General features: G+C 41.3%; 1 protein-coding gene across 3 annotated transcripts in view; it reads left to right on the forward strand.

Annotated features, from left to right (window-relative positions):
* Window positions 1–19,343, forward strand: part of LOC148537613 (cyclic AMP-dependent transcription factor ATF-6 alpha-like) — a 94,905-nt gene extending 75,562 nt beyond the window's left edge. For all 3 annotated transcript variants that reach the window (XM_088460545.1, XM_088460546.1, XM_088460548.1), the window contains exons 8-10: window positions 16,686–16,871; window positions 17,027–17,118; window positions 19,211–19,343. In XM_088460545.1, the coding sequence (XP_088316671.1) occupies window positions 16,686–16,871; window positions 17,027–17,118; window positions 19,211–19,343 (411 nt within the window). The remainder of the gene's footprint in view (window positions 1–16,685; window positions 16,872–17,026; window positions 17,119–19,210) is intronic.
* The last annotated feature ends 2,455 nt before the right edge of the window (window positions 19,344–21,798 follow it).

Raw genomic sequence — 21,798 nt, forward strand, 5'->3', positions numbered from 1 at the left:
ATTCTTAAAAAGCCTTTCAATCTTCAGTTATATGGTGCATTAGTGTGGGTATTATATGTGGGAATAAGGTAGGTGTGATGGTGCACTAGTGTGAGGAGTATGGGTTGGAGTGGTGGTAGTATATGTGGGAGATGGGTCGGTGTGAGGGTGTATTAGTGTGTAGTATATGTGGGAGTAGGGTAGGTGTTATGGTGTATATGTGGGTTGTGTAGGTTGGAATAGATAGAGTAGGTGGGATGGTGCATTAATGTGAGTAGTATATGAGGGACTAGGGTAGGTGGGAGGGTGCATTAGTGGGTACTATATGTGGGAGTAGGGTAGATGTACGGATGCATTAGTGTGGGTAGTATATGAGGGAGTAGGGTAGATGTGCGGATGCATTAGTGTGGGTAGTATAGGGGAGAGTAGGATAGGTGTGAGGGTGCATTAGTGTGGGTAGTATATGAGGGAGTAGGGTAGATGCGAGGATGCATTTGTGTGGGTAGTATAGGGGAGTGTAGGGTAGGTGTGAGGGTGCATTACCTAGATTGTAAGCTCCTAGGAGCAGGGTACTCCTTCCAACTGTCTCACAGCCTCCTTCTCTAGCACTTCTATGACAGCCTTCACTTTCAGAGCTGAACTGTGTATGGAGAATTGTGTTGCTAATTGTTACTTGTGTTCTGTTTATATTTTGGTTACTGTATTGTAATGTAATGGTCTGTGTACCCTTTACTGTATGTACGGCGCTGCGGACCACTTGTGGCGCCCTATAAATAAAATGTAATAATTAGTGTGGGTAGTATAGGGGAGAGTAGGGTAGGCGTGAGGGTGCATTAGTATAGGGGGAGTACGGTAGGTGTGAGTGCATTAGTGTGGGTAGTGTAGCTGAGAGTAGGGTAGGTATGAAGGGTGTGAGTAGTAGACGGGGGAGTAGGGTAGCTATGAAGGGTGTATTAGTGTGAGTAGTGAGGGGGGAGTAGGGTAGGTGTGAGGGTGTATTATGGTGTGTAGTATATGTGGAAGTAGGGTAGGTGTGAGGGTGCATTATGGTGCGTAGTATATGTGGAATTAGGGTAGGTGTGAGGGTGTATTAGTGTGGTTAGTATAGCTGAGAGTAGGATAGGTGTGAGGGTGCATTGTGTGTGTTGTATAGGAGGGGGGTGTAGTGCAAGTTCTAATAAAGGGATGGATTTTTAAAGTGTTTAAATATTTGATGCCTGAGGTATAGTAGTTGGTAAAGTGCAAATGTTACACTTTTCATGAAAAAATGACTGGCATATAAATGTTACTGTGCAGGGGCAAGTATGTTTTTTATTTGATATTCATTGTTTTATGTTGTAGAATTTGAATTCATCTTAGGTAATATGTTCCATTTGAAATATCTGTACTGCTATTTATTTTCACTTAAAGCTGTTGTCTATGGAAAAGACACAAAAATATTCTCACTCCAAAAAGAAAGAAAAAAAGGTTGGCAGCAAAGTTGCGATATTGCGCCAGTTGAATGGATATACAGGGTAGTGTTTTTACATTTCAATATGATCCCAGTCAAGAATTACAGTTAAATCCTATACATTGCTAACGTACAGTCTCAGACCAGAATGTAGATGACATGCGCTTTCTGTGGTTAAGCTGTGATCTACATGTAATCTCCATACTGAGCACAAGGAGATATAGTTCTAATACTAATACTAAAGCCGGTAATAAGACTGCATTGCGTGTGTAATGTATACCTCTGCCTGCTTCTCTACTGAAATGTCCTGTGATCCACATGCCTAGTTTCCAGTCCTACCAATCCTGACCTTACCTGTTCATTCTGCCCTCAGATTCCAAAATCCATATGTTACTGTTATACAATGGTCATTAAAATGACGAACGTCTTCCGCTCAATGCTTATATTACCAGAGAATGTAACAGAAGTTTTACATATGTGACAGAATTTTACATAAATTAATTTGGTTGACAATTGTGACCTTACATCATACTGCCTTGACTTTGACTTTATTTCAAATGTTAAAAATGTGCGGGGGAGGTTTATTGCTACTATGGGGTCTACAATACTATGGCAGTTAATGCATTCAATGATTTGAGAAGGCTAAAGCTGGCCACACACTAGAACGATATCGTTCCAACCGGCCAACTAGTTGGCTGGTTGGAATGATAATTGTCTACTGTGTGGGAGCAAATGATAATCAGCCATTTGTTCCCACACACTGAGAAACGTCCAGAAACGGTCGTTCCAACTAGTTGGTGAAAATCAAACATGTTTGATTTTCACCAGCTAATCGTTCTAGTGTATTGTGAACTTTCCCAGCAACTGAACGATAATAGGCGTACACTGGCTGGCTGTGTCCGCCTACTTCACTACCATTTCCTGGCTGTGCATCGCCTATCAGCTGGGAATGAGGGATTCCTGTCACTGCTGGCAGCAGCTGAGGGGGAGGAGAGGATCAGTGCTGCTGCAACACAGTCTCTCCCTCTACAGTCTTCAAGGTCAGTACCATGCAAGGACCCTTTACCCCACCTCAATCATTACACTAGGACCCCGCCAGCAATAGCACCCCGTGTGATCACAGCCCCCCCTCACTCTCCTCATGGGGCTGGTACCATCACCTGGCCGCTCGTAAAAGCTGTGGGTGATCACCCACAGCTTAGCGAGCGGCCAGGAAGCCGGCTCCAATTAAAATAAAATTTAAAAAAAAGCCCTGATTCAGAGCGAGCGCTCTGAAAGAGCGTCCGGCTCTGAATCAGGGCCTGAGTCTCTTATCAGCATGCAATGTGCTACGATGCAGCAGCTCAGTGATTTTCCACTCGAAGTTCTGTTTACAGATTCTGTCACACACACACAGATATACAAGTGCTGCATATCAAATTAGCACAGTCTCCTGGTGTGTCCTATGTGCATCGCATTGTTGACCTTGACGGGAGATCAAAATTCATTGTCGACATTGTGAATGTTGACAGTCGTCATGTTGGCCTTGCCATTTTACCATTGACTAGGTGAGTATCTCTAACCACAGCCTTACCCTAGTCACCGACTAACACTAAAATCTTTTTTAAAACATCTACTTTTGACATTGTTAACATTCTGTCATTGTTGTCATTGTGAATATTGACATTCTGACCATTTTTACATTAATGTATACCTATGATGCTGGTGCTGTACATTTATGATATCAACCAACTATTGGCACAGGTTCTCTGTCAAAATCTGGTTCAAACATATCATGGATGCGCCCAGCATCCAGACAGAACTGGGAAGAGTCGTACTGGCTGCTATGCTGACTGTAAAATGCAGCTTGAACTGTCTATACTCCTAACAGGCAGAGTAGTTTCTGCTGAAATAGTGAATTGGCAGATACCTATGTGAAAGATAATAGCTGTTAGGTTCTAGTAACAGTGTTCTCCTCAGCCTTTATTTAAAGGGCGGTCCACCCAGCAATATTATCTTGCCACCCGGGACCTGCAGGATGCGCTGTTTGTCCTGTGTGCAGTGCCGCAGAAACCAGTCACAGCCGGCGGCGTCTTCTCAACCAATCGCCGCCGCCAGAGTCTCTTCACTACAGCTCCCAGAATCACCCTGGCGCTTGCGGCTCCTCCTCCCTCTGTGTCCACCTTCTGCAGCTGCCGCCCGCTTGTCACACTCTGTTACTCTTCCTGTGCCCCATCTTCCCGGCTCACTCAGCCACACTCCGGTCCCTCTCCATCACATGCCGCTCCCGCCACAGACACTCTCTATTCACTGTGCCTCAGTGGGGATGTCTGACCCGGGCTGGGGAGGTGTGCAGACCTGTTGGTGCTGCAGAAACACTTCCAGAAGCTGGTGCCGCAGCTGCTCAGGTGTAAACTGTGCAGGTAGAAGAGCACCCTGAATGAAATGTGAGAACCCCTGTCCTTGGTGTTACTGGCTGTCTTTGTGGCCTCTGTCACTCCCCGGCTGTGTGGCCCCTTCACCTGGTATTCCCATTTACCTTGACTGCTGTGTGCAGCCCCTCCTTACCCCTAGCACTGCCTGTCCCTAACCTCCTCCTTGCCCCCAATACTGCCCTAGCTATCTACCCTTGCCCCTTCCCAACACCCAGGCCAGGCATAGTGTGCAATAAAAGGCCATACTGTGTGGGCATAATGTGCAATAAGGGGGCATACTGTGTACATAATGGGCAATAAAGGGGTCATATTGTGTGGGCTTAATGTGAATTGGTACTATTGTGTGGCCATGCCCCCTCCATGTAAAGCTACGCCCCTTTTGCACGAAGGATGCCACCCGGCTGCCAAAATTTTCTAGGAATAGCACTGAGCAATGTTTCCAGTTTGTGCTTCTTTGTCCCATTGGTCTCTCAAACTTAGGTTAGAGCATTGTCGCCTGCCTGTATTTGGCTGCAATCAGCATTTCTTTATTTGTGTTTACAAATTTAAAACTAATAGGTAATTATGATATCTAGATGTTTCCTCCCCTTATTGACCATCTCCAATGCCTTCAATGTTATGAAATAAAGAATTGTGGCTGCTCTAGAAATCCTGCTTGCAGCAGGGGACAATTTTTACTCTCTTCTCTCTCCTTGACAAAAACCATCTAAAAGAAAAATTGTACTTTATGCCCAACTATATAATTTATGGACTGTGCTGTCCTTGTGTACTTTATGTTGGGAAGACCATCACAACATTTTCAGGCGACAATCATTAATCCTTGGTTTAGGTTGAATTTGCAAAATTTTGTTAAGATAAACTGTAATCTTGGCCATTCTTCAATAAGGTCTACCATGAGTGAGATGCATGATTATTGGCCGTATGTGAGCTGTTGTGGTGGTAAGGATACTGCCTTTGAACCTCTATATAACCCTGCCTATACATTCTAATATCCTTCCTATAAACCTCTAAGGATGACGCTAATTTGCTTACGCAGTCATGCAGTAAATAGACCTAGAACCTGTGGTTCCAAAGCACAAAGTATTATTCAAGTAAAAGTACAGCAGTTACACGCTATGATCCTCATATAATCTTCGCGCAAAGAGATTATACAGACCCAAGTACAATTATACATACGCAGCGCCCTCTGGTGCAGATGTTAGGCATCAGCATTCAGCACAAAGACTAGGAACCCAGGGTCAGAGCACACATATTTATACCCCCCAGAAATAAACAACACAATAGAGAAGTTTGTTGCCAATGCCATTGGTCCTAAAGGAGAGGGCATATGTTACAAGGCATTTAACAGGTTGATTCAAATAGACACAACCCAGCCTCTAACAACTGGGGGTCTCTGGTTTCCTGCCTCATGCAACATCGTAACAGTTGTTCATATAATGTACATTTTGTTGCTTGAAGTCTCTGCGGTCCATACGTTAAGAATGCATGATGCAATCTCCACATCGATGGTACCGGAATACTGTTGAAAGAGTACGCATCAGTACAATACCAATCACGGCTTCCTTATCATGTATAAAACCTTAGTTACCAAATAATCTGTATTTCACAGCATTTATGCTAAATGAACAAACTTAAATCTTATACTTTAAAGCTTATTAAACCTTTTATGGGAATATGTAATGTGTAAGTATGCGGGGTGTGATGTAAAGACGCTAGTTAACTTGGGGTAGATGCGTGCGCATGATGCTAATAAACAGCGTTTTCATACAGGATCTTATGCATTCGTTAATATGCGATTAGTTAACAGCGCAATTGTGCGTATTAATGTGTGTATGAGAAATGGTGCACTTAAATCTCACTTAAACTAAGTGAACACCTAGCAGTGTGGAATGCTGAGCCTTATAGTTCCATGACTTGCTCATGCCCCAGCAGCCCCCACCCTTTTCAGGCTCCAAAATACTGGTCTTTGTTCTCCCAGGACCTGTGTGGATGCAAATTAGCACAGCTACAAGACCCAAACCTCAGATAACACTCTTGGCTTTGAAGGTATTTTATTGTAGGAAGCCTGCTAATGTAAGGTGCTACAAACGACCCTCTTGCTGTATTCGAGCAGGGCCACCTGGAGTGAGAGCAGACGTTATGCCCATGAAGCTTGTCTACACAGGCTAGTTGTCACGTGGCCATTTGCTCTGTTTAGCTAATGCAATCCAATTTTGACATACTGTACAGCCATTTCTGAAATATATCCTTTAGGGGAATTATAATAATATACACTTTATCCAGAGCACCCAAACTACATAAAGTCATGAAATGGGCTTTAGATGAATTGCCGTAACTTATGGCGATGGTCACAGATGCAATCGCATGATGCGAATAGTAATATCGCCACATGTACTAAAGTGTGAATTTATCTAAAATGGCACTTAGGCAGCCATTCGCAAAATGGCGTCTCTGCGATTCAATTTTAAACTGATCTGGTCTCAGCCAATAATCCAGCTTCGACAGTCCACCCTTTGATAGCGAACAACATTCTATCACAATATGATTTTAAAATATAATTTAGGCTTACATTTATATACTATTTAGTGTTATTATGGGATGGCACAAGGTGGTTCTTAATCCATCAATAATGTGTCTCTGAGTGGGGACATAAAACTACTATTATACGCACACCACGGATCTTGGAAGATCATGTGAAATGTGTGGGGATACACCAGTCCTATAAAGGCAGTCTTGAAGGAGAAATTTGAGACTTTACATTATCTGAGGTGTTTTTTAAAAATAACATTTCAATAATACATTCTATGCATGTCTAAATATAATACAATTAAATGATGGTATTTCCTAGTTCAGGGTTGTAATGCAGTTCTGTATTTACCTCGGTATTCATACTGACCACCATCATAATTTCGTTCTTTTGTTTTACTCTATTTTTACATTTTCCACACTTCAACACAATAGGAACACATGTGCCAATTATTATGATGACAATCAGTATAAGGATTAAGAATTTGCCTATACTGGCGATCATTTCCTGGACCCATTCCCCTAGACCTGAGAACCATTTCACTGGGTTCAGCCATGAAACTCATCCTTCTATCTTCTCCCTTACTTCAGCCACTGAAGCGTTATGGTTCTTACGAAACTCCCATTTTAGCTGCAGAATTTCATCCATCTTCCGGTCTATCACCTCCTTGGGGTCGCTGGTATCATTGGTGACATAGGTGCAACATTTTACTCCAAATTGGGTGGCCAACATTACGCAATACCCTCCAGTAACAGCAGTTAAATAATTTAACACTAGCATGTGTTGCACCAGTTCTTTCTTGTATACTTGCAATTCTCTCCCTGTATACCTGAATGTGTCATCGTACATCTCGGTGATATTATCTATCAATTTAGCAAGTTCCTGAATATATCTAAAGTTTAATGTACCCTGAGCGATCCTGGTGGGATCCAATGCGACTAAAATTTGAAAGCCAGTTGTCTCACTAATTAACTGAGTGGCTTTGTGCACGTCACCAGGTATCATATTTCGTTTGCCTCTGTGTTCATATTGTGTGTGAAGATATGGTGACGGTGTGTTTTTATGTATACCAAGCATTTCAACATGTGTGAGGGTCATAACTTCTGGGACTACTCTTCCCAGGTAACACAAACCTTCGGAACTCGGGGAGAGCCACTTATACGCTTTTCTTCCACATATCAAATATACATTATCAGGAAGAACATAAGGAATGGTATGCATCATTATTGTTAAGCACATTTCCCTTGCAAACAATCCTATTTCTGGGTCTTCCATCTGGTACATGCAAGATTCTGGCTGTATTATTTTAGCACAATAACCATCTGGCACCTTACCAATAATTTCTTTGGTGGAACTCAATGTTTCCCACTAGATTTAATTGAGCGTAACAGATCATGGTTTATGGACTCATTATCAGCTCTTTGTGAGAAGGTCATCGTCTGATTATTCCCCGTCACTTCCCAACTCCCGGGTTTATTGGAGTTGGTTATGTTTAAACACATAAGTGAGCTATCTACTTGGAATTGATATAGTTTGAAATGAGGTGGTTTGGATGAGAGAAATTTTCCATCCAATGTTTTCCCTTTTTGTAATTCTAAAATTTCCGTGATATTCAGCGGAAATGGCATCAACCCTACATTATGTGAACACACCCAGCAATCAGTTTGATTTAACACTTTGTCTACCATGCTATGATAATCCTCTAAAGGATACCCACCCCAGTACGGGTTATATTTAGGTTGGCACCGTTGGATACAGTTCTCATCAACTAGGGACCCACAAAGCTCACAAATACAGGAATCTTCAGAAGATAAACCTCCGCACCGTCCCCGAGTATCCAGAATGACAGCTCTCTTAACAATAACAGTACTAAGATTGGTCAGACACTCTTGGCATTGCACTCCTCCTGACTCCACTCCATCAGCACTGCCATCAGCTCCCATTTCCTCAATCGGTCTCCCATCACAGAAACTGGATATTCCCGAACTGACCAGGATGGTGAACACTCTAAAAGAGAATATGAAAATGAACACAGCAGGCCCGTCCATTGTCACAACAAGACCTGCAAATTTCTCTTAGTTCAGGTATCTCACTACGACCTTTTCAATCCTCCCGGAACAAGCTCGCGAGCACCAGGTCCACGCTATCAGCCTGGTCTCCGACTTGTTTCTCCACTGGTTGATTGACCTTTTTGCAGTGAGTGGAATGGACCCAGGTATCTCTCTCAGCCACCTTCAAAGATGTAGCACTTGTCAGCAGCACCTGGTACGGACCTTCCCACCGATCAGTCAAACAACCTGAATGCAAGAAATTTCTGTTCATAACATAGTCTCCTCGTTCAACATCAAGACAGTTAGTTTCAGGCAAATCATGGGACAACAATTTCAGTTTCTGCTGCTGTTGCTTTAACTGCTTACTCACTGATATAAGATACTTTACAGTTACCTCGTTGTTACCCTTCAAGTCTTCCTGTGGTCTTATAATCCAATGAGGTTGTCTACCGTACAGTATTTCAAATGGGTACAGATTTAGAGGGGGTCTATGTAGGACCAAAGGTAACGCTTCTGGCCATCCTAGTCCAGTCTCTGCCATGATTTTACTTAACTTATTTTTAATAGTCACGTTCATCCTCTCTACCTTGGCACTGGCTTGTGGTCGGTAGGGGGTGTGAAGTCGGCTATTAATACCCATCAGCTTACACATATTTTGAAAAACATCACCTGTGAAATGAGTACCCCTGTCACTCTCAATGATTTTAGGGATACCGTACCTGCATACAAATTCCTCAACTATTTTCTTGGCAGTAAACGCAGCAGTATTAGTGGCCGCTGGGTAGGCCTCAACCCAATTAGAAAATACATCAGTGCACACTAATACATACTTCAGATTTCTGCAGGGTGGTAATTGGATTAAATCAATTTGTATCACCTGGAAAGGTCCATCGGTCGGTGGAATGTGGGACGGTTCGGTAGGGATCGCTTTCCCTATGTTCTTCCTCAAGCAGGTCAGACAGGACATTGCTATCTTTTCTGCTTGTGAAGAAAAACCTGGTGCGCACCAGTATGCTCTCACCAACTTGCACATATCTTGTTTTCCCAGATGAGTCAGACCGTTTGCTGCCTCAGCCAGGCTGGTTTAATATGCCTTGGGGGCTACTGGTTTACCTTGTCCGTCCCTCCAGAGCCCAGAGGACTCTTGTCCACATCCCTTGGACTTGCAAATGGACTTTTCCTGAATTGAACACAAATTTTGCATCTCAATTAATTTCAGCATATCAATTGTTTGGAAAGACAATTGTTTCAGTGGGAGAAAACATTTATAACCCTGCTGCCCATTTTGCAGCTTCATCGCCTCTGTTGTTGCCCAGTGACACCAGATCATCCTCACATGTATGGGCTTTACATTTAATTACTGCCACCACTTTGGGCAGTTGGATTGCTTCTAAAATATGTTTTATGTGTCGGGAATGTGCAACTGGTGTGCCTGCTGCTGTCATAAAATTTCTCAGACGCCAGAGAGCCCCAAAATCGTGCACCACCCCGAACGCGTACCACGAGTCAGTGTAAATGTTAGCAGATTTGCCTGCTGCCAGTTCACATGCTCTAGTTAGTGCTACTAACTCTGCCACCTGGGCTGAGTGAGGAGGACCAAGAGGTCTAGCTTCTATGATGTCTGTGTCATTTACAACAGCATAACCTGTACATAATTCACCTGTGTCTGTTTGTCTATGACAACTCCCATCCATATAAAAAGTCACATCCACATTCTCTAAAGGTGTGTCGTGTATGTCAGGTCTAGCAGTAAAGGTCTGATTCAGATATTCCATACAAGCGTGCATATCATTATGTCCGCTGAACTCACCTCCCGCCAGCAACTCGCCTCCTTCCACCCTTTGTACATCATGTACATATGGTAAATACGTTGCTGGGTTCAGCGTGCTGCAACGTTTAACAGTGATGTTTGCGGGTGCGATTAGAGCTAGTTCCCATTTGGTAAACCTAGCCGAAGAGACGTGTCTGGTTTGAGCTGAGTTCAACAGAGCAGATACAGCATGGGGAGTGTAGACAATCATATCATGACCCAATACTACGTCCTCACTTTTACTCACCAATAAAGCGGTAGCTGCTACACTTCTCAAACAAGTGGGGAGTGATCTTGCCACAGTGTCCAATTGGGCACTGTAGTATGCTACAGGCCTACTGGCATCACCATGTTTTTGTGTAAGGACACCTGCAGCACAACCATCGGCTTCCGTACAATACAAATCAAAAGGTTTTTCAAAATCAGGTATTCCCAATGCAGGTGCTTTGTCAGACTATCCTTAAGATTAAGAAAAGCCTGCTCTGTTTATGACACGATCGGGCTTTGAGGAAGAGACTAATTCCTGTAAAGGTAAGGCCAAAATAGAAAAACCTGGGATCCACATTATACAGTATCCACACATTCCCAAGAAGGTACGAATTTGCTGTTGATTCTGCGGCAGTGTCATGTTCTGTATGGCCTGGATTCTATCATTTGTAAGATGTCGTAACCCCTGGGTTAGGCAGTGTCCCAAATATTTTACTCTGGATTGGCACGGCTGTAGTTTGTCCTTAGCCACCTTGTGTCCTGTATGCGAGAGATGAAGCAACAAAAGTTTAGTATCATTCAAACATGACATAAACGAGTCAGAACATAGCAATAAATCGTCCACATATTGAATTAGAACAGATCCATTGGCAGGTTGAAAAGATTGTAAACAGTCGTACAATGCCTGGGAGAAGATACTGGGGCTGTCTATGAAACCTTGGGGTAACCGTGTCCATGTGTATTGTACACCTCTGTATGTAAATGCGAATAGATGCTGACAGTCATGGTGGAAAGTCACAGAGAAGAAAGCAGAACAGAGGTCAATGACAGTGAAATGGGTTGCATTTGGTGGGATCTGCATCAAAATGACAGCTGGATTTGGCACTACAGGGAATTGGCTCTCTACTACCTTATTAACACCGCTAAGGTCTTGGACCAGCCTATAACCCCTCCCACCACTCTTCATCACTGGTAAGATGGGACTGTTGGCTACACTAGCTGTATGAGCTAAAATTCCCTGTTGCAATAATCGCTCAATTATTGGAAAAACTCCTAATTCTACCTCCTGTTTTAGTGGGTACTGGGGATTTTTTGGAGCTTGCCTACCGCTTTTTAAATTTACCATGACAGTGCTTATGTTTGCCATTAATCCAGTGTCCTGTCCATCCTTAGTCCAAAGGGAATCTCGAATTTGGGACAACATTTCATCTACCTGAGATGGATTTTCATTTAAACTTGTAGAGTGATACATTGTCCTTTGGAGAGTGTCCAACATATCCCGCACCTCGTGTGCAACTCTCTCAGGGATATCTAAAAATACACCATCAGGGGTGCAATATATAACACATCCCATCTTACATAACAAGTCTCTACCCAGCAGGTTAGTAGGAGTCGCAGCAGCCAGAAGAATGCTTGGTATGCAACGGTCCAATAGTAACCTCTGTGGACTTTGTTAAAGGATATTGTTCCACTTTACCTGTTACACCCATTGTTGGTACTGTCTCGTTGGTCACCTGCAAATTAACGGGAGATTTTATCACTGACCTGGTCGCCCCTGTGTCTACAAGAAAAGGATATTAAGTACCAGCTACATCAACCATCATGACCTGTTCTTCCCTAGTACTTCCCGTTAACCTGACTATCTGTAGACTACAGGTATGACCTGACCCCTAGCGTTGGCTACCATTCTCCAATAAAGCATTTACGGCCACAATTGGAGCTGGTGCCTGCTGGACATTTGCTGGTCTCTGTGCATACCCCTTATGGGGATGTCCAGGTCTTCCCTGATTTGGGGTTTCTACTTAAATGTCCTGTTTGTTTACAATTAAAACATGTTCGTGGATTGGGTGAAGACACGTGTTGTTTTGAGGTTTGAGCAGAGGGTAAAGGTGGTGGATATGGGTAAGGGTATTGTGGGGGATATGAGGTTTGTGAGTAGTATGGGACCTGTGGTTGTATAGGGTTTGTGGAATAGAGCTGTGTTTGTTGTTGCGTAGGGTTAGTGAGGGCATATAACTGTTCAGGTGTAAGTGTGTGTGCAGATGCGAGTGTGTCTGTTGGCTGTGATGTTACCGTCATTCCCTCAAGAGCTTGTATACTGACAGCCATTAGTTTTTCGCTCTGGGTCTCTCTCTTCTTTGAGATGTTTTTATCATGTTCTATGGCAGATTCTATGAGCGTATCTATTGTGACTCCCCCCCAGCCAGGTTGAGATCTGAACTCGAGTCTTTAAATTCTCTTTCAGACCGTCCATGAGTACCGTGACTATCATTCCCCTGTTGTGAGTGCTATCTTTAATATCTTCTAACCCAGTGTACTGGGTGATAGCCTGCAGAGCCCGGTCGCAATAATCTTCTGCAGATTCACTCTCCTTTTGCTTAATGGTGAAAATTTTGTTCCAGTTAACTACTACCGGAAAATATATACCCAATTGAGTTACAATGCGGGAAATGTTACCTTGGTTTACTTGGTCTGTTAAGGGAACGTCACCATCCAATACACAATCCGTGATAAATTTTGTCACGTCGGTATTGCGTGGTAGACAGGCCCTTAACACCACACGCCAATCTTTATTAGTTGGCTCATGAGAACTACCCAAATTTCTCAAAAATCTTTGACATCTGGCTAGTTCCTTTTTGGGATCGGGGAAATCATTTATGATGGAATTTAGTTCTGCTCTTGTCCATGGACAATGCATTACTACTTTCCTTGTGGGCACTACACCGTTCGCATCTGCATTTCCATTTGAAACGGTTATTGTCCGAATGGGATGCAGACCGGCAGCGCTGCTACCGTTTACCTTGTTACCTGGCTGGGGGTTTAATCTGCTGCTGCTACGTATGGTATTAACAACTTCCTCTACGGATGCAGAGGGTGTTAGCACTTCCCTTGCTGTTACGGATGGAGATGGCGGCACCACTCGTGATTGTGGTGATGCAGCATCTTTCATTTGCACAGCATGGGAAATGGCAGACATTACAATAGGCTCATCATCCACATCATAAACATTTTCTTTATGGTTGCTTAAGAGAGGGTACAAATTGCTTGTTACATTTTTATGGGTATTTTTGGTAACTGTACTTGCACCTCCATCCACATAAGGTGGGGGTGGTGAGCGTGAACTGCTGGCAATACTCTCCACACTGCTACCTTGCTACACGTGCGTGCCATTTTGCGGCTCGCCCGTATTGCAATTTAGCGTCGCGGATGTATTCTCTGGCAATGCTCTCGCAACGCTAGTTTGGGTCACTTGCACATTTTTTAGCCACGCATCCCCTTCATGCTGCCACAACTTTAAACATTCATAATATTTTACCTTTTTCTCTTGGGAGCGCATCAGACTGATGTGATCCCGGACATTATCTAGTACATTTTTATCAAAACTACTAATTCTGGGAAACTGTCTAACACTCTTCATCGTCATTTTAAACCATACATCACAATACCTTATCGCATAAGTACCGTACTTAGTATGCATAATACGATGGGCCGATCCAATCGGCGCTTCCATTAGTAGCACATCATTGTCTAACATCTCTATTGTTTGCGCGGCTCCCATTCTGAGACAAATCCTACGCTTTTCAATAAAGATTTAAACTGGTGAAAGACAATCAAGATACTTTCACTTACCTTTGGACGATTTAAACGGCAGCGCCCACACACCTGGATTAGAATTGAAAAAGGCAACTTCCACACCCGGATAAGATTTAGTAAGGCAACTTCCACACCTATGGAAGTTTAAGTCGGCTAATTCCACGCACCTCTCTACAACAAAGACAACATATACACCTGCTACTGTCTATAGAACGGTAAGCTACTTACCTAGCGACTAGCACTTAGCCCTTAAAGGTCATACGGTACCTCTAACTGTAGGGAACAAGTTACCCCTACCAACAAATACTCACTGTTACACACTTTTTCCTGCGCAGAAAAATACACGTTAACCCAGATATTGATAATAATTGAAAAATGTAAACCTCAACGGCTTTATTTAAACACGTGGCAGCACAACCGGAAGTACATATACGCTATTGTGCGACCAGTCACATACACAATAATGCGACTACCACACAACCGTATGACAACTTTTTAGCTGCGTACGCAAAAGTGCGTCTTTACTGTGCGCAAAACTGCGACTCAGCCGCTTGCTCAATACTTCGGCACCCCTTTAAACATTAGGTTCTATCAACCAAGGAAAACAAACTTTTTCTTCTCTTGTCCCTGGATTCTAGTCAGCTTCCTTGGCTCACACGAAAACGGATAGCGATCTTTCAGCACAAAGCGGTTGCAGGTAAACCCTGCATGTGGCCACTCCACCCTTTGCTGAGATATCGATAACCGTATGTGCCATGTGAGTAGGTAAGTGACTTCACGATGAGCCCCCAACTAAGGATACTGCCTTTGAACCTCTATATACCCCTGCCTATACTTTCTAATATCCTTCCTATAAACCTCTAAGGATGACGCTAATTTGCTTACGCAGTCATACAGTAAATAAAGACTCCAGACCTAGAACCCGTGGTTCCAAAGCACAAAGTATTATTCAAGTAAAAGTACAGCAGTTACACGCTATGATCCTCATATAATCTTAGCACAAAGAGATTATACAGACCCTAGTACAATTATACATACGCAGCGCTCTCTGGTGCAGATGTTAGGCATCAGCAAGAAACCCCTCGTCAATCAGCATTCAGCACAAAGACTTGGAACCCAGGGTCAGAGCACACATTTATACCCCCCAGAAATAAACAACACAATAGAGAAGTTTGTTGCTAATGCCATTGGTCCTAAAGGAGAGGGCATATGTTACAAGGCATTTAACAGGTTGATTCAAATAGACACAACCCAGCCTCTAACAACTGGGGGTCTCTGGTTTCCTGCCTCATGCAACATCGTAACAGTTGTTCATATAATGTACATTTTGTTGCTTGAAGTCTCTGCGGTCCATAGGTTGAGAATGCATGATGCGATCTCCACACCGATGGTACCGGAATACTGTTGAAAGAGTACGCATCAGTACAATACCAATCACGGCTTACTTGTCATGTATAAAACCTTAGTTACCAAATAATCTTTATTTCACAGCATTTATGCTAAATGAACAAACTTAAATCTTATACTTTAAAGCTTATTAAACCTTTTATGTGAATATGTAATGTGTAAGTATGCGGGGTGTGATGTAAAGACGCTAGTTAACTTGGGGCAGATACATGCGCATGAAGGTAATAAACAGCGTTTTCATACAGGATCTTATGCATTCGCTAATATGCGATTATTTAACAGCGCAATTGTGCGTATTAATGTGTGTATGAGAAATGGTGCACTTAAACTAAGTGAACACCTAGCAGTGTGGAATGCTGAGCCTTATAGTTCCATGACTTGCTCATGCCCCAGCAGCCCCCACCCTTTTCAGGCTCCAAAATACTGGTCTTTGTTCTCCCAGGGCCTGTGTGGATGCAAATTAGCACAGCTACAAGACCCAAACCTCAGATAACACTCTTGGCTTTGAAGGTATTTTATTGTAGGAAGCCTGCTAATGTAAGGTGCTACAAACGACCCTCTTGCTGTATTCGAGCAGGGCCACCTGGAGTGAGAGCAGACGTTATGTCCATGAAACTTGTCTACACAGGCTAGTTGTCACGTGGCCATTTGCTCTGTTTAGCTAATACAATCCAATTTTGACATACTGTACAGCCATTTCTGAAATATATCCTTTAGGGGAATTATAATAATATACACTTTATTCAGAGCACCCAAACTACATAGTCATGAAATGGGCTTTTGATGAATCGCCGTAACTTATGGCGATGGTCACAGATGCAATCGCATGATGCCAATAGTAATATCGCCACATGTACTAAAGTGTGAGTTTATCTAAAATGGCGTCTCTGCGATTCAATTTTAAACTGATCTTGTCTCAGCCAATAATCCAGCTTCGACAGTGGGCACAAACTTCTCCCTTCCCTTTTTTGCTGTGTAGTACCTACTGTATACTTGTGTTCAGGATTGGAAGTTACAGTACATAGTTTTTTTGGTGTAGTCTTTGAATTGTTCATGTGCTATTTGGAGACATGTCATTGACATGTACATGGATGGAAATGTGGACTTTATAATGTTTACATATTTCTCAATGCTACATTATGCCTAATTGTACACTTCACATTTTTCACACTGATTACACTGGTGGTGTTGTAGCTGTAAAATATATGTTAGTAATAATTAGGCTTCAAACTTGTTGTTCAAACAGGTAAATGTGATGCGGAGGCAGCAAAGGATGATTAAAAACCGTGAGTCAGCATTTCAGTCTAGAAGGAAGAAGAAGGAATATATGCAGGGCTTAGAGCTGCGCCTGCGAGCGGCTTTGTCCGAGAACGAGAAGCTCAAGAAGGAAAATGGGTCCTTGCAGAAACTACTGGAAGAAGTTGTGTCTGAGGTGATTTAAAAATGGGTTTCAGCTAATCTTTATAATTTTCTGTTTGAATAAGTGCATAATCTATTATACCTGCTTATGGTAACTATAGCACATGACAAAGCTGATGACAACATTGAGAATATTTGTTAATTCATTTTCTGTTTGTTTTCCTGCAGAATCGGAAGCTTAAAGTGACTGCTCCAAAAAGGAGAGCTGTCTGCCTGATGATGGCGGCTTTATTTTTAGTGATCAATTTTAATCCCATTAGGTAATGTCTTGTGTGTATATGTATAATAACGTAAAATTGGTTGTTTTAATATTGATAAAGATTGGTATATTTAACATATATGTCCTTAAGAGTATATGGCTCTTTTCTTCCATGTTTTTTGTTTTTTCACTAGTCTACAAACCGTTTCACAGCCAAACTCCTTTTACTTTTTGGAATAAAATGAGGCACAGGTTGAGTCTCCCATATCCAAAATGCTTGGGACCAGGGGTATTTTGGATAACTGAATAGTCCGTATTTTGGAATATTTGTATATCATATTGAAATGTCTTAAGAATAGGGCCCACATCTAAACACAGAATGCATTTATGTGTTATATACACCTTATACACACAGCCTGCAGGTCATTTTATACAATATTTTCAATAATTTTGTGGCTCAAGCAAAGGTTGTGTACAGAAATGAAATTCATTTATGTTTCATATACACCTTATAGACACAGCCTGAAGGTAATTTTATACAATATCTTTAATAATTTGTGCCTTAGACAAAGTTCGTGTACATTGAACCATCAAAAATCAAAGGTTTCATTATCTCAGTCATGCCAAAATAATTCCGTATTTCGGAATATTTGGATATGGGAGACTCAACCTGTACATATGAGAAATCAATTAGTTATAAAATGATAAAGACAGCATTAGTAAATCTGGACATGAAATTGAAATACAAGAACCACTTTGTACAAGTGAGGATCTAAAAAGAAATGAGTTTGTGCAGTCCTTTCAGAACTTAGAAGTACATGAAGCTACAATAATACTCACCTATAAAAATCTTATATATGCTTTCTTTAAAAAATAGCCAATCTGCCTCTACTTCACTACAGTATATCTAACATCAACAAAGTGTCATGTTACACACGTGTGGGTACTAGCCCTAAATCAGTGGTCTCCAACCTGTAGCTAGGTGAGCTACCAAAATTAAGACCGCAAACTACTGGTAGCTCACCTAGCTGCAGTACTGCTGAGTATAATAGGAGGAAGTGACCTCCTCACTTCCCTATGGTTCCACACACTGTGTCTACGCTACAGCGGAGAGTGACTCACACCCAGCCCTGCCGGAAAGTCTCACAGCAGCCCTGCCTATACAGTATCTTTAGCTCCTCTACTGCATGTACCTCCTTGGAGCCGGTAATTAACACTAAAATGTGCCTTTGCTTACATTTTATTTACAAACTACAACAATATCACTGTAATAATTAAATCCATTGTTGTTTTCTATGAAACATAATTTTTAATCTTCATTAAATGACCTTCATTTGTTCGGTTATTAGCCAGATTGTTTTTCTACAATTTTAATAGCTCTTCAGGAGGTTTAATTTTACTAAAGTAGCTCACACGTCTGCCCTAAATAATATACTTGAAAATACAAAGAAAAACATTTATTTATTTTATTGTTTCAATTCTGGTAAAGCTGAACTTTTACTTTCAGTCACCACTCTCTGAGGAAGTGGAGCTTATGAAACGCATAAAAGGTGGTGACATGCGTTTGACTGCACAAGGTAGAGGACTTGACAGAGGAAACCTATGACAAGACTTTAGGGGGAATTCAGTTAGCTGCAAGGGGAAATGCTACTCAGTAAATCGGGGGTTAACGTACGGAAATCCACTTGAACACAGCAGCGGATCACTAACCGGCAGGAGGTGTCTATTTACACCAGACGCTTCCTGTGGCATTAGCATAATTTTGCATCACGCGGCAATGTGATTAGCATACAACTCTGAATCCGGGTGGTTGGGTGGTCTCACTATTTTTATATTTTTTTGATTGTTAACATCAAGATAGTTGAATGTTAAGCTACACAACTCAAATGATCCATTTTCTTTGCTGACCTGTTTTTACATTATAAAATTATTCACACCCCTGGAAGAAGACTCGTCATATCCACTTAGGGGAATGCTTAATTTGTTTAAGCAAAAAATATTGTGACTCCTTAATAAGCTATAGCTATAAGTTTATTGTAGTTTAGTATTATTACTTTGTTTTAAACAAGTGATCTATGATGTTATGACTTAAATGTGAGCTAATTATAATTATTTTAGCTAAAAACAAAATGTATATTATGTACTTTTTATAGTATTCTCCAGTCTAGCCTGGGTCCCTTTGATGTAGAAGTCAGTACTGTCCGCCACAATAGGCACTTGCTTGAGTTCTCATCTGGAGAAATGAATATGAAAAACAAGGAAACACGACAGCAGGATATGGGGTAATTAAATGCTTATGTATGGATCTTTTTTATTACTTAAATTTGTTTTGTATACATAATGTTTATGGATACAATTATTGCATTTATCTATCAGAAAGTGATTAGCGTGTGAGATATGAGATGTTACTGCCCTCAGTGGTCCAATGCTCCAGAATTTGTGACCTGCAGTATGGGAGACACCACTAGAGAGCCAGAGATCAGCCCACTTTTACCATCCACATATTTGACTAATTTCATGGCACTCTGCAGTTGGAAAATTGTGAATAAAGGAATAGTATTTTAAATAGTGTTTTCATTCAGACTCCACATAGAGTACATTAGAAAACCTATCACTAGTTCCTATTTGAGTGTAGTGAGGGGCTGTATTAGTTTTTACATTATAAAAGTACAGAAACTATTAACATTAAATTGTTCCATTCAACATATTTTTTTCTATCAAAATTAGTTTTGCCAAACTATAAGAATCTTAAAACTTACATTTCAGCAACTTAGGGCCTGATTCAGACCCACTCGCGAGCGGCTGTCCGATCAAGAGGAAAGTCCTTCGCTCGTTGTGTCCGATCAAATGGGGCGTGCTGTCAATGTTGATTGACAGCACGCCCCCTTTGTTAGGCGTGCCGGGGGCGTGCCTCCCGTCAAAAGCCGGCCCACTGACATCACTAGCCAAAATCACTCCGGAGCTTGCGGTTGAAAACCTCAACCGCAGGCTCCGGCTCGCAATTTCGATGGTCTCGACCATCGCGGCCATCAAAATGCACGCTCGTATAGCCTGTGGGTGGTGACCCACAGCTATACGAGCGTCCAGAAGGACGCTCCATTTTCATGGAGGCCGGCCCTCATTCAGAGCGTGCGCTCTGCTCAGAGTGTACGGCTCTGAATGAGGGCCTTAGAGAGAAAATAATTGTGAAAAGCTCAACAGATGGAGAATGAATGACTTCAGAACATGTTTCAGACTATTTTACAATGGTGAATGCATTAAGAAAGCTTGCACAGTCATATACTGCTTTGATTCCCTAATATCACTAGCATTAAATGATCATTTAGATGTCACAGTTAAATTAAAGTAGTGCTTTTATCAGTGTTGTCTTAATATCCCAAGGATACTTTAATGTCTGCAACTCTAACCATTTGTTTGTGGTCATGCTGTTGTGTTTTTTTGTAAACTGTTCTATTCTCCTTTTTAAAATAATGAATAATGGTGGTTAAATTTTAATTTATGTGTTATGGTTCTTGTTCCATCAATAAGAGAAGCATCGAAGTTCAACGCCAACTTTAAAACTTGGTTCAAATATATTGGCATGAGAATATGAGAAGCATTTTACTTATTGTATTAAGGATATTTTTCAAAAAATTTTGCATATTTTAGTTGGATAGATTTTGTGCTGATATTTTTATTCTGACATAAATGACTCAGCATATGCTGGATCACTTCAGTACTGCCTATGCTGCCCCTCTCTTTATCTGTTTCACTTCCACCTGTGTTACCCATTACCGATACAGAGCAGTGGAAGCCATTCGAGAGGCGGAACACACTCTGGCTCCACCCTTCGCATGCATTTTGGAGACGAAATAGACCTTAGCAGTTTATATAGCTGCAGAGCCGACCAACTAAAATTATTATTATTATTTTTTTTTAAATGAAGAATGGAACCCATTTTTATTCTGACGATCAAAACTTCATGTAAATGGATAGTTATATTAGGTTAAATTAGAAAACTATCAGCTGGAGATAATCGGTCCTTTTTATTTTTTTATTTTTTTTCCTAATTTGTATTTCTTCATGTATAGGAGAAAACAGTATTATGACAATGTGTTGGTTTCATTGCTGGGTGTATAACTTCTAATTACATGATGATGATAAATTAACAAAAAACAAAGCACTATAAGCAGATATACAGAACTAAAAACTTTTGCGCCACACTTCAGAGCAGCAAAAGGTCAATAACTGTAAGTCACCAACTCACACAAGTATACATATATACAGGAAAGACCAATAATATGCTAAGAATTGTCCCAAATAACAGAAAAAACACAGAATGGATGGTCCCTGATCTCACCAAGACGTCCTTCTGATGAGAAAATGGCTTCCTCCAAATGTTCAAAAATAGATAAAAAGAAAACTATAAACATATGTGAGAACTTGATAGTCCTATGTGTATAAACACCTCTGGTGTCAATAATTATCAAATATAAATAAAAAGAATGGCACTAAAAAATGTGACTAATATGATTGTGTTTTATAAACTAAACACATTCTTATTTGAAAGAAAATAATAATAAAAAATTACATATAGAGCCATGTGATCTTACATAAAAATATTTCTAATATTTAATTTCCACATGCTAAAAACACATACATACAATGAATTTATTAGAAATTAAATATTAGAAATATTTTTATGTAAGATCACACGGCTCTATATGTAATTTTTTATTATTTTCTTTCAAATAAGAATGTG

This window comes from Taudactylus pleione, unplaced genomic scaffold, assembly GCF_031769625.1.
Source record: "Taudactylus pleione unplaced genomic scaffold, aTauple2 ptg000048l, whole genome shotgun sequence".
In the NCBI taxonomy this organism is placed as follows: Eukaryota; Metazoa; Chordata; class Amphibia; order Anura; family Myobatrachidae; genus Taudactylus; species Taudactylus pleione.